Genomic DNA, 17,951 nt, shown 5'->3' with positions numbered 1-17,951 from the left:
GTGTGATGTTTTAATGAAGTTTCTGCAAAGGATTTTCTCACACTTTCACTTTCATCATCAAACTCTTAAATAAAAAATAAAGCTTTTTTCACCAGAGGCGTATGCGGTGTGGAAAGGTGGAAAAGTCTGCCACTCTGATAAAGCTTCTTCAAAAATACTGGGTTGCAAGGTTCTGAATTATTAATAAAATGAAACCCACCCAACACAACAGAGTTGATGGTTACAACTCCTGAATTTTATTACCATTACTGTAATGTTTTTACAAGTAATGTTATTTTACAAGACTGTAAAAGTCTATATAAATTGTGAAAGAAGTAAATATTTTCTGCATTAACTGCATTTTAGCTAAATGTTAACCAAATAAAGTTAATGGAAACAATAAGAAAACTGCCAACTTATATTGTTCCATATAGTTATTACAGTTGTAACGTAATGAAGAATACGTTAAATAGGATCCGGGCTTCTGTAAGTGAGTAGGTACAAAGCGCCGCGTGAATATGCTGTGATGGTGAGATCGCAGCACTCTCACGTGAGCTTCAGTAAGGCTTCCTCGCTTCACTCCTCTCAGGTGAAAGCCGGCGCGGGGTCACGTGGTCACCGCGAGCCAATAGCGAGGCGAGTTTCGGGTCCGTTCAGGTGACTCTGATCGAGCCCGAGGCTGACGTCCGCGTAGTCGCCTCCACGGCTCCACACCGGGCAACGTCACCACAAGTAGCGATGTAGAGACCAAAACCGACCGTCTGCCGGTTTACTTCCCACCTGAAGACGGACAAGGAGCAGAACTGCGGCTCATGGCTGTGATTTTAGTCGCTCTCCTGCTGGCGTGCACCGGGTCATGGGACAAGGGTTTTTTCACCGCCGGTAAGAGTAAACAAACGAGGCCTTATCCAAACTTTACTGCTATTTACTGTGTCCTGGATCGTTTAAATATAACACTGGTTCATGGTGGTTGTTGTTTCGGGAACATTTGTCCTGTACTACCTGTCGGCCAACAACAGGAGAAACTGGTTGGGTAAATAACGCCAGTTCACCGCACATATGGCGTGGACTGGGTCACATGATGTTGCCTGGCAACATGAGGACCGGGTCCGGACTTCGGACCAGGATGTGTTAGAAAAATTAAAGCATAGGGGATGAAGACAGGAAGCAGGCGGTCAAGCTTTAAAAGTGTGTATATACAGTACTAGAGAGAGAGAGAGAGACCAGCACAGTCTTCACAAAGTGTATGCAAACGTGTTACATCATCAGACTGTATGCAAAGTGTTTTCCCAGCAGATGTTTGCTTCCTTTCAATGCATTAAATACTGGTAATTCCCATTCATCAGGCAGAAACGCTCAGGCTGTGCGTGTTTGTGTAAACTCCGTGCTTCTCTGTTTGCAGCTCAGACCTGCGTGGACGAGGGCAGATTTAAGGAACAGAGGGTCCACGTGGGGCAGCAGGCGCCTCCATATCAGCTGGACTGCCCTCTGCAGCCTGTTCAGCCCGAGGGCCCACGAATCCAGTTCACCTGGCAGAAGGACTGTAAGCAGATCCGCGGTCCGCTCGGGGAGACCTTCCTGGAGTTTGCCAACATCCGCTCGGAGGATGAAGGGAATTACACCTGTACCCAACCGGGCAACAGCTCAGCTTCTTTCACCGTGCACCTCATTGTTAAGGGTGAGTATTACTGTATCTCTAAAAAAGAGCCTCCGTTGTCTGCAGCTCCTAACAGTGGTAACAACGGTGTGTTCACAGAGCTGCAGTGCTCAGAGCCACCTGAATTCAAACCCCGCAGTGGCCTGACCACACTGTGGGTGAACGTCGGCTCCAGCGTGAGCATGAACTGCACGGCTCTGCTCCTCTGGGACCCGAGCGAGGAGCAGTGTGACACTGCGCTGCAGTGGAGGAAGGATGGGCAGCCGCTCAGCAACCACACGCTTCACACGCAGAACTCCTCCTCATGGTGACGCAGCCGCCAACGTTGTAGATTCCTGCCTCACTGGGGCGTTTGAATGTGGAGGTGATGTCGGTCCCCCCCCCCCTGTTGATTAGGTCTCCTGGCGCCGGCCAGCTGCTGGTGAACAGCCTGGTGGTGGTCACCGTCAGGGAGGTGGAGGACCTGGGGATGTACAGCTGCACAGTGAGGAATGTTTCATCAGATTTCAGCCTGGAGAGTTCAAGTACGGCGCCAATAACGGCGACCTATTTCAAATGTATTTTACTGCTCCCAGGATCCACGGTTGTAGCTTGCGATGACTCGTTTCAGGCCCCAGCCACACGGCGGCTGTCATCGCCGCCGTCGCGCTCCTCCTGCTGCTGGCCGCGGCCGCTCTCGTCTACTCCCGCTGCCACCTCAACATTAAACTGTGCTACAGGAACTCCTTTGGAGACTACGAGCTCAATGGTGAGGCCGCGCGCTGCAGCTGCTCGTGTGCACGGAGGCGCCGTTACACTTTGTGTCTCTGCCTGCAGACGGGAAGTTATACGACGCCTACATCTCCTACGTGAACAACGACTACGACAGGAAGTTTGTCAACTTCATCCTCAAACCTCATCTGGAGAGCAAGCATGGCTACAAAGTGCATCTCAACGACAATGACATCCTGCCAGGTGGAGGTAGGCTCTGGTTGATGCACTAAATAAACCAGAGGCCTTTATAACCACTCTCATCTTAAAGCCTCGTCTTGGACACTGTCGTTTTACTGCCTGTTCAGTTTTAACAATTCACACTGTGTCCAGAACCTTCTGCAGAGCTGATAATGAACATAAGTCGTTCTCGTCGTCTCATCGTGCTGCTTTCGCATGCTTACCTCGAGCAGGACTGGTGCGACAATAACTTCAGGTCAGACTCACAAACTCAGACTGTGCTATCGTTGTAATTGACACCACTCAGGGTCAGTGTTACTGCCCTATTTGCCTTTCATATGAGCTTTCCTGCGTGTTTGCAGACAGGGGCTTCTGCAGTTGTTGGACCTGTGCAATCAGCCCATCCTCATCATGCTGGAGGGTCAGAGCAAACGCATGCGGGCTGAGATCAAGCAGCAGCTCAGCGAGCACCAGCACTGCCTCACTATACTCACCTGGAGACAAAACTCTGTGGTAAGTATCGCAACAGTATCACAAATGCTCTTTTCATTCGACCATAAGCAACAGTGTGTTGTGTCCTGCGACGCTGGCTTCGACAGACGCCTTCGTCTGCCTTTTGGAAGGAGCTGTCCCTCGCGATGCCCCGCACGCTGGTCTTCCGCAGCGAGTCTGCAGGCGACCCGCAGACGGTGCTGCAAGACGACAAAGACCCGATGCTGACTGTGGATCCTGACTACCTGGACTGCCGCTCGGACACGGACCCCGCTGGAGATCTGGGTAAGAGCAGCAGTTTATGGCCTCCCCTGGGCTCAAATAAGCCTAAAATTAGACGTGAGGATGAAATTTACATTAGAGGAAACGTACAGTATGATGCATTTAAATCACTATGTAAAATGTTCTTCACCGCTTCTGCCATCCTCCCCTGCAGGGATTCGACTCCCTGTGTACAGGGCCATGGTGTGCACCGCACCCGTCCTCCCCCCTGCTCCCATCACAACGGCTGAATCCAAATCCCCGGACATCGATGTTTCAGATCTGGGATCACGGAACTATGGCGCGCGTTCAGATTTCTACTGCCTAGTTGCTGAGGACATTTGATCCACACGCCCTTCACTGGTGCTGATCAGTAAAAAAATCTAGATCTCATGTCATGTGCATGTCATGTGCATAGCCTTGTTCTATGTTTCTGTGTCAAGCAGCCTAATATTTTTCTTTTCTTTACTGGGGGAACAGTGTCTTTTTCCTGTTTCCATTTACCAAAGAGACATTTTAATACATTTGTATTTTGTTAAATTATTTTCAGTGATTCTGTGTAAGAAGACTCAAATTTAAGTCATTTAAGTTAAATCATTCACTATAAATGTAGAAAATGAGTCAGGTCACAGTTGTTTTTGTACCAGCAGAGGGTGCAGTAATGTTAAGCAATATGCAGATAAGATGAAAACTATGTGGTTTGTGGAGCAGTTTGCCTTGTTGACAGATGACAGACGACTGGGGAAGACGGTCTCAGTTGGGTTTGAACCCTTTGCACTTCGGTCAAATGAAACTACAATAAGTCTGTGACATCAGAACCAACAGCTCATAACGTCTCTGTGCAGGGGGCCTGTATATGTGACCACGCTGTGGTAATGACAGGAATAAAGCAGCTCGACAAAACCCGTGTCTCGCGTTGTAATCTGCATGCAGTAATGATTACCCGCTGTGAAAGAAGCAGGGGTAAAGGGTGCAGCAGGGAAAGTCTGGTACCGTTCCTGTCTGAGCAGGAGCAAATATGTAAACAAGGCGCGGCCGACATTTTAGCACATTAGCCTCAGTTTGTCACAGCAGAAGAAGAACATGCGCAATCATTTCCAAATCTGTCTTTTTATTAGCGGAACAATATCAAGTAATACATCTGTATGTACACAAAAATTGTTTGAGGACAAAGGGTCAATCTTTAGTATGATATGAATTCAATATGATGTAGTTTTGATTAAGCTATTTTTAATCAATATTATCAAGTAATAAATGTAATTTCAAAAATTTGGATTTTCCAATCTCAACAAATCAGTGGGCTGACAATTACACAATGGTCAAACAAATGGCAAAAATATCAATTGTACTTAACATGAACTGTATGGTACAAAAACAAAGTTGGGACAAAACACGTCCCCCTCACGCACACATTTACAATAAGCAATGAGCAGTGACAGGATAAAAACAGAAGATCCATCAGGTCATGACTAAACAACAGTCGGCTTTCAAAGCAATCGTCACAATCACCACATTTCTGAATCAAATGCAATAAGATCCACATTTCAGTGTCTCTGCAAAAGGTTTACATTCAGCTACATGTCATCACATAGAAACATACTTGTCTATCTAAAATGTACACATCACATAAAATATATTCAAACGATTCCTGTATAATATGATGTTAGTTGCTCAAGTGTTGCCTCTGTGCAGTGAGTTAGGCAACAGTGAGCAGATAAGGCACAAGTGTCCATTGTCCATCAGCAGGTAAATGGCAGGAACAAACAGCTGCAGGCTTATATAAGTCTATATTGCTCTGACAGAAAACTAAACCCAGAATGAAACACATGCACACACACACACACACACACATTTGTATTAAAGAGTCCATCAAAAATACACTGGAAGTCACGTTCCGTCAGGTCGATCCGGCGCTGCCTGTGTTCAGCTGGTGTGTCCCTAAACGTGGGAGACACAGACTGAACCTGAGGTGTCGTTGATCCAAATACAGAGTTTGTTTAAAGACTCCTTCCATGAAAAGGTGGACTGATCAGAGCTGCAGAAGTGACTAGTTCTCCTTTGTTTCATGTTTACGAAGCCACAAAGTCCGCTTTTGAAAACCCTTTCTGCAAGAGAAAGAAAAATGGAAAATATTGTATGAAGATGGAAAACACAAATTATTATTTGCTTCATTCATACACAGGTTTACTGCACGACAGAGTTGTGAAGTCCTCTGTTTCGCTGCTTTGCTTCTCGCCTACTGCATGTGCATGGGTTTTTTTCCAACGTATGGCGCTGATAGCTGAATATTGAGGCCAGAATTGTGAGGGAAGCGTTAACGCATTTCTTTCGCCATGTCGGGACTTGTTCGTTATGGAAAAAAAGTGCAACGCCGCACCCTTGGGAGGGGCAAGTCAAGATCTGTGCTTGGCAGTAAATCCACCTGGGCCTGCCCGAGAGGTGGACCTGCCCGGGAAGGTGTGTGAAAGCAGCAACAGTCAGGGATACACAGGTTTGAAAAGAAACGAGCTGCCCAACTGACGAGAAGGAGAGACACACCATCACTCTCGCTCTCAGACACAAACACTCTCGGAATCACTAGGACATTTTCCACAAGCTTCGACCTTGGTGTCACAGGCACACCTGCTGTGCCTGGGTCAGAGGTCAGCACGCTCTTGGGAAATGTGTTTCTGTAGTAAACATCTTCCGTCCCGCAACAACAACTTAAAGACCATTTCTGTGTTGTCAAGAACTACTGATCTTACCTCGCTGTACTGCTTGTGTAGCTTCTTGTACAGGAACATGTTGCTGAGGACCGTAGCTGCTGCTTTGGAAGCCTTCGTCCCAGCAGAACTAAGACAGAAGAATGAACCCCGGTCAACACTCGGAGCCGGTGACTTCACGCGGCTTTGCAGCGTTTTGCATGGGACCGTGCAGGCGCCGCTCACCTGGTGTCCCGAGACTCCTTGATGGCGCGCAGCTTCGGCAGGCCGTTGAAGTACGCGATTTCTCTGGCCGCGACGGGGGTGGAGGTCACCAGGTTGTTGAGGACGCCACATATGTTGACCACCACGTCGTTGGAGGGCCCCTTCGTCTGGTCATCGGGCAGCTTTTCCACCAGGTGATTCACCAGCTTCGTGGCTGAACACATTGATTCAGGGAGGTGTTGTGAAGAGCATGTGAAAACCAGTTTCAATCAGACTGGTACAGACATGAATAAATGAACTGGTCCTGGTTTCACTCCAGTTTGAGCCGTCTCACATCTTTTCCTCACTGTCACTCCCTCATGTAAAAGACGATGTCACAGAGCTGTGTATATCTCTCGGAATTCACCTTAATGGTAACGGTTTTACTTTATTTTGACAGGCTGCTACAGAACCAGAAGTTCATATGTTTCACTGACCCAGGTCACTTTTATCCTTGGCGTGGCGGGACAGATTTCGCAGGAGGCCTGTGAACGAGCGCAGCTCCGCGTCGTTGCTGGAGTTCAGCTTGTCCACCAGCACTGGCAGAATGCGCTGCTGCTCCAGGGCCACGCGGCTCAGCACTCCAGCCCACTGTGAACCGAGCGAAAGGCCGTTCAGACACGAGACAGCGTTCCATTAGTGCGTTTGAACGAGCTGGTGGCCGACGTCTCACCCTCTTGTCGCCGGCGGTGATGTTCTGCAGGGCTCCGGCAGCCGCCTCGCGGGTGGTGGAGTTGATCTCACACTGCTGCAGCACATTCTTGTACATCTCTACTATATCGGGATGCCACAGCCACTCCATGCCCTTCGGCACCCGAGCAACCTCAGCAAAAGTGGTCAGATCCTGGTTTTTGCTCTGTCAGGGGAATGGACAAACAGGGAGGAGGAGGGTTTTGATTTTGATGGACGGCTGATTGACACGGCGACAGAGAAAGTAAAAATTAATTGGCGCATACGCTTTTGGCTTTCCTGCTCTGAGGTGTGAAGCAACCAATGGCTTCACCCTTGCCGGTGGCTTTCTCTCTGGTTGGTCCTTCAAGGCGCTGAATAACAGATGGAGCCATCTCCGAATAGAGCTGGTAGGACAGATTCCTCAGCACACACATTGAATTCTCCACCCCCTAAAAAAGCACAGGTACATTAATGCAAAGACAAGGCTTTGACACGCATTCATTCAGCTCCATCTCCTCTTGGCTCACCTTTTCTTCCACCTTTCTACTGTCTAATGTGCCTTTGACGTATTTCACCAAAGATTCCACCAGGCCATTTGTTCCCCTCATAAGCTGACGGGTTTTTTCGCTCACAGAGCTCAAATTCCTGAGCAACACACAGAAACTGGGCTGTCAGGTCATACAGGTCATTAACAGAGACGTAAGCACAGTTTGATTCTGGGCAGGTGCAAATTATACCAAGGCACATTTAAGGTGGACACAACAGAGCAGAAGGGGTTGGAGTGATGCAATGGGAAAAATGCGAGGGGCTAGCGTTCAGCAGCGTGACTGTCCTGCCATAACAAGTTCTCCAAATGCAAATGTGGTCATGGGAGAAAAAGCCGGCCCGACTCGATCAGAAGACAAGTTGCGACCACAGAGGAGACTCATGAGAGAGGTGCACCTGAGGCATCCTGTGGTGTTTTGGAAGATGTCTGCCTCCGAGGCAGTCAGACTGTTGTCAGAGTCTGGAGCTCCTGACAGGGGAACCAGGACCTTGTCCGTCAGATCAACGAGCACCTCCTTGGCCAGTTTCTCCTTCAGGGTGTCTTTGGACGAAAGGTTCCACAGGATACCTGCACGAATACACAGCAGAAAAATGACAGTTAGTCTCTACTTTTTCTTTTTTTCCCTCAACAGACACAAATCAAGGTGTAACCGCTAAAGGAACGACTGACACGGCCTTCACTCATGAGAGGGAGCGGCAGATGTACCGTCGGCCCACAGGCCCAGACAACTCCCACACATTCCCCCAGCGCTCGCCTGTCGTATAGAAAATACAGGAGCTGCCTATGTTCACGCTTTACAGGCCTCCACTATATAAAGAGGGGGCGGCAAATTCTAACAACAGACGCACGAGACAGCAGATGAACCCGTGAGAATGGATGAGCACCGACGGCTGAGTCAAGTGGAAACAAGCCTTCAGGCGCCCACAGGCGTCGGTGTCGCCACAGAGGAGGAAAGATGCAGCGAAGGACAACTGATTGGACGAAGCGGTGTCTCATCAATCCACCAAACCCCATTTTCTTGGTTACAGCTCGCCGCCTTGCTAGGAGTTTGTTAGCGCTAATCGCTAACATCACGCTCCTCCAAACACGAACTGTTTTACAATCGCGTCAGTCGGAGGCGACGACCCACAAGCCGCCGGCTGACGCGACCTCGCTTGTTGCGTCTTGCTCCCGTTTCAACGGCCGACATCGGGGCTCGCTCCTACCCGTGACGTTTTTGTTGACCTCCTCGTCCGTGTTCTTGAGCGCCTCGAGGAGCTTCGGGATGCCATCCTCTTCGATCAGCACCACCTTGTTGTCCATGTTCTCGTAGATGAGGTTGCGCGTGGCGCCGGTAGCATAGCGCTGCACTTCGGTGTTGCTGCTGCCTATCAGCCTCACCAGGTCAGCGATGCCCTTCAAGCGACGCACCTGAAGAAACGTTCAGATTAGCCTTCTTTTCATACAGTAACTAAAAAAAAAAAAAAAGAGTCCACATACTTTTACACTAATCATAAACTTAAGAAACATGTGGAACTAGAGAGCAAAACAAAGCTGTGGTTAACTTATGTAACCATAAATGAAGAAACATCCATCATCGGCCTTCGCTCGAAGGAAAACAATGTGTCTCAATAAGTTCGGAGAGGAAGTACCCAGAGGAATTCTAACCACAAGTGCATCTGTTTGAACTACCTCCGTTTTGGCGTCCTTGTTACTGTAACACTCATGCTGAATGTAGGCGGCTCCCATGACCTGTAGCTCCTGGTCATCCTCTCTCAGGTACTGCACCGCAGAGGGCATGTCCAAGGTGTCGATCCTTAGGAAGAATGTAAATCATTGAATTAGTTTTGATGTTTCACTGTAAAGCAACGGAGCAATGATTTAGACAACATTTGTTTTCCATCTGCAATATTCATCGTGTTGTATTTCTTTCAGATCACACCGCGGTCTGCAGATAACCTCAGCTAACCACACGCTGTGGGATGTGTGAAATGCGAGGCCTGCAACTAAGCTGCCACACCCAGAACCAGTCCTGCCACTATGGAGCCACCTCCCAATCCACAGCATGCAGGAAAACACACTGTTCACATCGCAAAGAGCCTCTGGCACGAACACGCTGGTGCAACGGATTTAGTCCAGGCTCAGTGTGTGGAGCAGAAGCACTGAGCCTGAGTTAGCTGCGCACGCTAACTCGTGCTCGCTAACTCGTGCTCGCTAACTCGTGCTCGCTAACTCGTGCTCGCTAACTCGTGCTCGCTAACTCGTGCTCGCTAACTCGTGCTCGCTAACTCGTTAATGTTAGCGTGATGCAGCTAACATGAGTGACATGCAGGCAGCGCGGCTAAACATCTGGCAGACAGTGAGTTCCCTGCACGGCACACAATATTTAAACACCCTCTAGTTGCCTGAACACATGCAGCGGTGAGGATACCAGGCGGCGGTGTGGCCTCTCACCCGATGAGGTTGCCCGAGCTGGCTCCCATTTCCGTCTGCCCACTGTAGATGTCCATGCCCCGGCCCACGCTCTGGATGCTTTTCATCGATATGGCACGGGACAGGCTGCCCATGTTCCCTTGGGAACCGGACATGCCAGACACGATGAAGCCCCTGTCCACTTGGTCCCCGCCGTAGTTGCTCCCACTCAAGGACATCTGTTGCTGCAGGGTCCCGGACGTGGACCCCATGCTCATGCGGTTTCGGTTCGTGATTCTGCTGATGGTGCGGTGGGCCGGCCCTTTGAAGGACTGCTGCTGGACTATGGCCGCCTCGCCCCCGGCCATCCCTCCGCGGTACAGCGTGCCACTGAGGGATCGGCGCATGGGCGGCGGGAAGGTCATGGTGCCGGCGCCCTGCCTCACCTGGCTGGTGTAGCCGTTCATTGTGTTCTGCGCGTACTGGCGGCTGCAGGTGGCGTCCCGGTCAGAGACCAAGCTGCCGCCATCGCTGCCGTCGTTCATCCAGGGATTCATCCTCAGCGTCTGCTGCCGCATCGAGTGCAGGGAGAGGGTCTCTGGGTCCATTTGGCTCTGCTGCCTGATGTTCCCCTGGTAGTTGCCGATGCGCATGTCTTCCCGGTAGAAACCGCTACCGCCACCGCCGGAAACACTGACTCCTCCCCCAACTCCTCCCCCGACTCCACCGCTTCCGACGCTCATCCTCTGGAACTGCAGCATCTCCGGGGCAGCGGACTGGCTGCTGAAGGCCGACCTGTTGGACACGCGCGGGCCCTGAGGACAAAGACAGAGGTTAGAGGAGTCCCTGCCTGTGTGAGGTTGTTGAGTCGTTCTGTGCGGCTAAAATAATCGTTTCTAAATTTGGTCACAGGGATGTGACTGGATTGATGGGAAACTGCAGGACGGAAGGTCACGACTCAGTCCTTAGTCATTTCAAGGTTCTTGCAAAAACTGGGAGGTGCTGATTACTGGTTCCCACAGAAGCAGTGTAGACAGAAACGTCAAAGTAATGAACTGAACTTCAGCTCGCTCAGGTATTCGTGGACAAATCCCTGCAGCCCAGACCTTCACTTGCTAAGAATGAAGGAATCTAGAGGGTGGACATGAAAACCCTGGTCACAGGTCACTGTGAAATACCACACATGAAGTGTGCTGGACGACGCAGTGACAGCAGCAGGGGTTTAGTGTTAGCGACAGGCACATCTTCATGTTTGCATCACCGGAGCAAATCCTGAGGCAAAACAGTTGAACTCACCATTGTCCTGGAGCCTGAGTACATGTAGGACGACTTAGAGCTGAAGCTGGGTTGTAGGTTTGATACTTCACTGATGAAGAACCACCATGCTCTGGAACAAAGCAGAGGAAACGATCAAAAAGTTTTACTTATACATACAAAGTGACATCAGCACTGTTATACAACCCTTCCATTCATTCCTGTGTGAAGGTCTCTTAATAATTGACCCTTTAAATCTTCTGCAAACAAGACGTTTCAAAGTCTGTTTATAGTGAAAGTCACCCTGGACAAGAGCTGACAGAGAATAGGAGAAATGAGGTCATTGCTAACAAATCTAGGATTTTTAAAATTGGCTTCAAAATGAGCAGCGACCTTTATTTAGAGGTAGTTTAACGTTACCTGGACCAGTACCTTCACTTTGATGCTGTTAATTAGGTTTATCCTGTGAACCCAGCCACCTCCATAAAATATTCAGCATCAAGTCAACAATGCACTTTGCTAGTGTTACTGCCTGCAGCATTATAATCACAGATACAATAAAACTTTTATGCTACTTCTGTTGTAGAATAAACAAATCTAAATAAAAAAAACTGAATTATAAATTGTAAATAGATACACTGTCAACCACAGCTCTGCAGCCACATGATGACACTTTAGGGAAGCAAACTCTACAGAGTGAATGGCAGGTGTCCCGTTGCACTAAAGAATGCACAGTGCACTGGACCTGCCACCGGGTCCGGTGTCTGGTTACCGCTCAATTAGGCAGCGGGTTCTATCGGACAGACGCATTCCTGCTCAGCACAGTTTGACTGAGCCCGAGCTGCCGAGTGCTGATAACAGGCAAGTGGATTCTTGGGAAACAGTTTATTGACTCGGTCATAGGTCGACTCCAAAGCATTTTTGTGTTTGTGTGTGTTTAAGTGTTTAATTAGGAATCATTTCTGAAAAAAAACCAACAACAATGCACCTTTCAGAGAATGAGTTGGTTCTTCCCAGTGAACTCAGTAATTCAAATAAAGGTTACATAAGGACTGAGGGGGAACAGCCCCGAGCCAGGCTTTATGATGGTGCATGCTACATAACGTCTGATAGCATTACTGCAAAATCCACTGGAACTGATGAGAGTGTTCATTCAGCAAAGACCCATAATAGAGGTAGACAGAGATCAGCTGGTTTGACCTCCCTCCATCTGTACAAATGATGCGGCAACCGGACAAATGTGTTTGCACATTGTTGCACAGGCGTGACCATCATTCAAAACTAACGAGTCCACGGAGCCCCGACGCCTAAAGAGACGTCACACTCTGCGTGTGGGGCCTGCGTCGAGCCGCCGAGCCCGAACCGTTTGCGCGTTCGGAGGCGGGAGCGCACGCGCACGCAAAACCAGTCGGTGAAGGAAATGACTGACACATGCTTTGGGCCGGGCGCGGCCCCGGCGACGCCCAGCGCACCTTCGCAATCGCAGCGCGCTGACGACACGCCCTGAAAACGTCGGCCCTCTTCACTCTGTTGTCTTTTGAAAAAAAAAAAATCAACTTTGATCATAAACCCACGAAGAAATACGCAACGATCGTAAATAATCCAGTTTTTCTGCCCCCCCCCCTCACACACACACACCTTTTGCTCGTCACTGTCATAAACGCACGTTTGTTGACGTGTTCCTGAATAAATGCTGCGTTTTTTTTTCCTCTTTCTTGTGCGAACACGAATGCGTTCAAATGACGCGTTAGAAGGAAGCCATTTGCTGTTGTGTTGCCGGGATACGTTCCCTCGCTCCGAAACAGGTTTTAGCAGAAGATGTCAATGTCACGAGAACATGTACACGGCAAACAGATATTTCCTTCCAGCTCGGCCCAGGGCGAAGTCTGGCTCCTCCTGCTCCTCCGTGTCCGACCGAGCGTTCACCGTTCACTTTATTTGCGTTTCTTCTCCACAACTCGACACAACTGAGTGACGGTCCAGTTCGCGTTTCCTAGGGCCCTTTTCACAATACGACGCACGTGAACCGTCAACAGCTGGTTCTCACGCCACGGCCGCAATCGGCCGAGTATCTCCTGAAGCTGAGCGAGCGCCTGAAACCCAATCCCACAGAGAGAGGCTTTCACCCGAGCCAACTATGGGGCAGGTTCATGAAAGCGGGTCTTGTTTGGGCCTGTTACACATTAACCCTCTCTGATGGTGCGAGCAGACGGCAGCTATAGGCAGGTGAGCAGCGAGTCTGCAGACGCTGCAAGAATGACGCGACTCGTGGTCAGAACATTTCATTTGGTGAATTGGAATAAAAGAGAAACTAACTACAGACACAGGTCAGTTTAATCCTTAGAACCAACTTTAGCGACGTTTGTCCCAACCGCTCAATAAATAGTGGCCCAAATAAAGTGTGATCCATCCCATTATTATCTCTCTCTTGGGCCTTCGGGCCGCTGGCTGCCGCACTGTGACTGATGGATACCGCTGCCGAGCTCCGCCACCTGCGCCTGAACCCGTGTCACAGCTGTAAGGGTTAATTCCTTAAATCCCCTCTTGTGCTGGGATCAACCGGCAGCGCGCGCACAGCAGAAGTTCAATGCGGGCACGTTCCCTTTGAGAGCGATTAAAGACGCTCGGTGCTTACCTGACATGGCGTACTGGGCCGACGACCCATTCTGACGCGGAAGTGTGGACTTCTCCGCCAGCCTCATCTGGACCTGCTGCTGGACGCGCCGCGCCTTGGCCGTCTCGTTCATGGAGCTCCCATTCCCGACCTGGATGTCCGACGGGAGCCCGTAGGTGGTGACCGAGGTGTTGGGCTGCAAAGCGGACAGAAACGCGGCGTCTGAGGCCATGGTGCTCATGGTGCGAGGCGAAGAAGCGCGACGCTGGACGTGCGTCTGGTCTGGACTGAACGCGAGCGCGGACTCGCTGTTTGCGTTGCGGCTGCGCCGTGCGGCTCGAGGCAGTCGAGCGGAGGCGCACATCGGCGGGAGGTGGAGCCTCCGCGAGTGCGAACCACCTGACTCACAGGTGAGCTGGCCTCCGGTCAGGTAGCACACGCATTACGCACGCGATAGTCCCGTCTATCAAACTGATCATACATGGTCATATCTGATATCAGAGTTCTAAGTAAAAGCCTTTATTCACGACAAAGGCTCTAAAAGTTTGGCACAACTTGTTTTGGAGGTTTGATGTACGTGGAAATTATCTATACATGCCAGAAATAAAGCTACATTATTAGCTAGAATTATTGAAAATGTTTTCTTGGACCATTTATAATAGTGGTATTTAAGCAAATACAACAATTGTTCTATGTGTGTGTTCCTGTGCACAGACAGGCGGTCAGGTCGGTTCATGACTCTGAATTTCCAGTAGATATAAATGTGTGTGTGAATGTTTTACTGTGTGACAGCCCAGCGATGGGCTGGTGACCTTTCCACAACCTTTCCAAGAAAACAGATGATGCATGGATGTTACAACAGCAGATTAGTATTAGTGTAGAGAGAGAACGTTTCAGCAAACTGCACTAAGATGATGCTGTAGTGTAAAGCAATTTAAAATATAAAAAAATAATATAAAATAATATAAATAATAAAAAAGCATAATTGTAGTATTTTGTACTTACAACTACTTATGTTGTGATAGTTTTCATAGTATTGTTGCGTTTGCTTCCTGTAGGTTTAGGGTAGAATTTTGAATAAATAACTTTTCAGATCACTGTCACATTATTAAAGAAGCTAAATGATGTGTGACTTGTTTAAACAGATATTAGGGCTAAAGCAGGTCTGTGTGTCCAGTGCTCCATCCTCAAAGCCGCTCCTTGTGCGTCTGTAACATTCTGCAGTGTATTAATAAGGTAGCGGCACATTTTTACCTGTTTGTTTGAAAAAATGTATCTTTTTGAATTCCATAGAAAATCTCAAAAAAGGTTTTAATATAATTCTGTGTGGTTTAAGTCTAAGTCAAACTGAAGTTATGTTTTTAAAAAAATGAGGGTCAACCACATGACAAGTTCCTCTCATTTTGAACGCAGATACAAGGCTCCACCTTGTAACGCACAGATGACGGGAACTCGCGTCAGACGCAGCAGCTGCTTTTTTTAAAATCCACATAAACATTCCATATAAACATATTGCAGTTTGTCCAGACGCTGAGTTTTAAACAACAACTCTGAGACGATTTCATCTCCACTCAGTCATTTTTGCACTGAAGGTGAACGACGCACAACCAGTCCAACACCTCTGTTGTTCTGTAAACACTGAGCGCGTTTGAAGCAGATTTACTGCAGGGCTTCTGTGGAGCTGGGTTACTGTGCACATCCTGAATGTGTTGCACAAATACATGACATCTACTCAAGGTATGTTCAAACATACTGTACAACATAGCTCCACTATAGCCAGAGGTGTAAACAGCTCATTTGTGCTGTTGAGTTGTTACACATATTTAATTTTAATAATAGTTTACTATTATAATACATCTTCTAAGCTCATTACACATCTGTTTTCAAATGATAACTCACGTAGATCTTTGTCTCACATATTAAGTTGAGTATCGTACACCATGTTACGGTTAGTATGAATGGAGCACTGTTACAAGGTGTGGCACACTCTCACACTATTATTAAGCTGGAGCCACACCTAAGTTTTATCACGGCTGTTGTATTTGAGCTTTAGCAACTGTGAGTCATTGTGATGAAGAAATAATATGAGTTGTGAGTGTGCGCAGCGCCCGTGGTGCAGCATGCAGCGGTCTGGGTCCAGGTTTCAGGTTAGAAACGGCCCCTGATGGAGCGGATGAAAGCATCTGTCTCTGGATCGAAGCATAAATAAACATCTGCTGTAATCGCTCTCTTCCCTTCGCTGCCTTCCTTTGTTCGAGTGCGTCAGACGCGAGTTGAGGCGCAGCCCGTCCGAGGGATTTTCATGCAGGTTCCCTGGAGGGGAGCCGAGCCTCCGTGGAGTTCATGGACCCACGGTGGATCAAGGTCGGTTTTAAGGCGAAGCGGGAGATACGGAAACGTGACCTCCATTATCGGGTTGCGATCAAAATGTTACCTTCACTGTCACAATCAGTCTGTTTAAATGATGCAGGGACTTAAAGTCCTGCATTGAACCCCTATGGTCTAAAAAGCAAGGAAAGAAAAAGGAATCTCAGCGTCTGACTTACCATTACCAATGAAGTGGAACCGATTGTGGGTGTTCTCTCTGGGGATGCGTGTCTGCTCGTCCAACCGGGGATTTGATCTGATCTTAGACAGTATTATAACTTATAGAGCACTTCAACAGTCACCGCCCCGACAATTACACTTTGGCTCTACCTCGCAGGTACATGCCAAGGATACATGAAACAAAGGACGTGAGTCAAGGAGACACCTGACGACACCTCAGGGTGTGTGAGAGCAGAGGGGTGACCAGGTCTGACTGCCTCTTCAGAGTGTGGCTGCTTTCTGACGCTCAGCTCACTGGTTTGTCCCCAGTGCTACTGGTGGACGTTCCTGTACAGCCCGGGCAGCTGCTCCGCTCAGTGTTTTATGTCACGTCTATATTGTGCTGGTTATACGTACGATTGAATGTACGCCAGCATTTTGTGAGATGTGATAAGAGTTTAGGCTTTTGGGCGATGTCGCAACACGTTGCTGCTGACTCAGCCCGTCTGCAGCATCACGGCAGCTGTTTTACCGAATCCCCAGCCCAGTTCAGGATCACCGGGCGTAACGACGGGAGTCAGGGTGAAGTCTATGACACCTTCTGTTTCTGAGAGACGTGCGTGTGTGTGTGTGTGTGTGTGTGTGTGTGTGTGTTTGTGTGTGTGTGTGTGTGTGTGTGTGTGTGTGTGTGTGTGTGTGTGTGTGTGTGTGTGTGTGTGTGTGTGTGTGTGTGAGTCAGGGAAAGTGATTGCACAACTCGGCGACAGTGACGCCCTGGATCAGACTGCTCTCTCCTGCGTCAGGAGTCGGTTTCTCTGCGTGAGGTAATCGTTTACACAAAGCGTATCAAAGAATGTAAATAACCAAACATCACCATAGATAAGGATCAAATACGTACAAAAGCAGAACTATGACTGGACAGCAGCAGGAAATAATCACATCGCTGGACTGTTAATGTCTGTGTGCTGCTTCATTTTCATTGTGGTATGTGTTAGATGATTAATATTAAACTAGCCTCAAATTGAATGTACTGCATTACAAGTCAAAGTGTGTTACCATACTTAAAGTTAAAACCCTGAGTACTTCTTCCGCCGCTGGAGTCATGTGACGAGCTGCTGTTGAAAACCTACTGATTAACAGCCTCCTATTTTACAAACTAAGCACCTTTTTCGCTCCACGTGCCCTGATTTCACTTTCAAACCGCGTCCTGACACAAGTCAGGCTGCATTAGTGGCTTGAAGCTCCGAAGCCCGTTAAGCAACACATTTCATACCTGGGCAGATTTAATCCAAGCTGCACTCACATGATGTCATTTAGGAAAAATGAAAGTGAGTAAAATCTGATGTTGGTTTAAATAAATATGTTGTCATCATATAAAAAGTGGTCACATTGCTCCTTGTCCATTGCACCGTTAATGCAAATATAAACCTACACATTTAGGCCCAGTTAGTTAGTTAGTTAATTACAGGCTCTGCAAATGAAGTCTGCGTCAGGTTGAAGTTTGAAGGTGAACCTCCCAACCCTGTGGCTGAGCCAGTCGGCTCCACCTGCTCCACCTGCTGCCTCCCTGTGTTTCCTGACTCAGCTTGAGCTATAACACGCAGCTTTTCTGCCTGGGAGTCGACCATTAGCGAGTGAGTTGAATTCCATCCACCCAGTATGTGATTTCTGAATACTCTATGG

General features: G+C 48.6%; 2 protein-coding genes and 1 long non-coding RNA gene across 3 annotated transcripts; 1 reads left to right on the top strand and 2 right to left on the bottom strand.

Moving 5' to 3' along the window:
• Positions 1-75: 75 nt before the first annotated feature.
• On the bottom strand, positions 76-381 carry LOC129604259 (uncharacterized). Its single transcript, XR_008694993.1, has 2 exons — positions 281-381; positions 76-248 (listed from the first exon to the last, which is right to left on the bottom strand). It is a non-coding gene; the product is annotated as an uncharacterized LOC129604259 (long non-coding RNA).
• Positions 382-618: 237 nt separating this feature from the next.
• On the top strand, positions 619-4,222 carry sigirr (single immunoglobulin and toll-interleukin 1 receptor (TIR) domain). The gene is made up of 10 exons (XM_029154218.3): positions 619-861; positions 1,382-1,657; positions 1,736-1,943; positions 2,033-2,160; positions 2,247-2,384; positions 2,453-2,596; positions 2,720-2,822; positions 2,929-3,079; positions 3,166-3,343; positions 3,495-4,222. Exons 1-10 carry the CDS (start codon positions 792-794, stop codon positions 3,662-3,664), a joined length of 1,566 nt encoding a protein of 521 aa, XP_029010051.1. The 5' UTR covers positions 619-791; the 3' UTR covers positions 3,665-4,222.
• Positions 4,223-4,410: 188 nt separating this feature from the next.
• LOC114857582 (plakophilin-3-like) lies at positions 4,411-14,726 on the bottom strand. The gene is given in 14 exon segments (XM_029154194.3): positions 4,411-5,424; positions 6,064-6,151; positions 6,247-6,439; positions 6,702-6,855; positions 6,938-7,120; positions 7,221-7,385; positions 7,464-7,581; positions 7,879-8,050; positions 8,689-8,893; positions 9,155-9,278; positions 9,917-10,689; positions 11,171-11,217; positions 11,220-11,261; positions 13,764-14,726. Coding segments are annotated over 14 exon segments (2,643 nt in total). The 5' UTR covers positions 14,107-14,726; the 3' UTR covers positions 4,411-5,388.
• Between the last annotated feature and the right edge of the window lie 3,225 nt (positions 14,727-17,951).

Source organism: Betta splendens, chromosome 6 (genome assembly GCF_900634795.4).
Source record: "Betta splendens chromosome 6, fBetSpl5.4, whole genome shotgun sequence".
Classification (NCBI taxonomy): Eukaryota; Metazoa; Chordata; class Actinopteri; order Anabantiformes; family Osphronemidae; genus Betta; species Betta splendens.
Note: the sequence above shows the minus strand (reverse complement) of the source record. Positions and strands in the feature narration are given on the sequence as shown.

Excerpts from the sequence above, each read along its gene's own strand:
- sigirr (XM_029154218.3), top strand. The coding sequence starts at position 792 with ATGGCTGTGATTTTAGTCGCTCTCCTGCTGGCGTGCACCGGGTCATGG. Across the intron at positions 2,161-2,246 it reads TTTCAGCCTGGAGAGTTCAA|GCCCCAGCCACACGGCGGCT; the intron begins GTACGGCGCCAA and ends GACTCGTTTCAG. Across the intron at positions 3,080-3,165 it reads CCTGGAGACAAAACTCTGTG|ACGCCTTCGTCTGCCTTTTG; the intron begins GTAAGTATCGCA and ends TGGCTTCGACAG.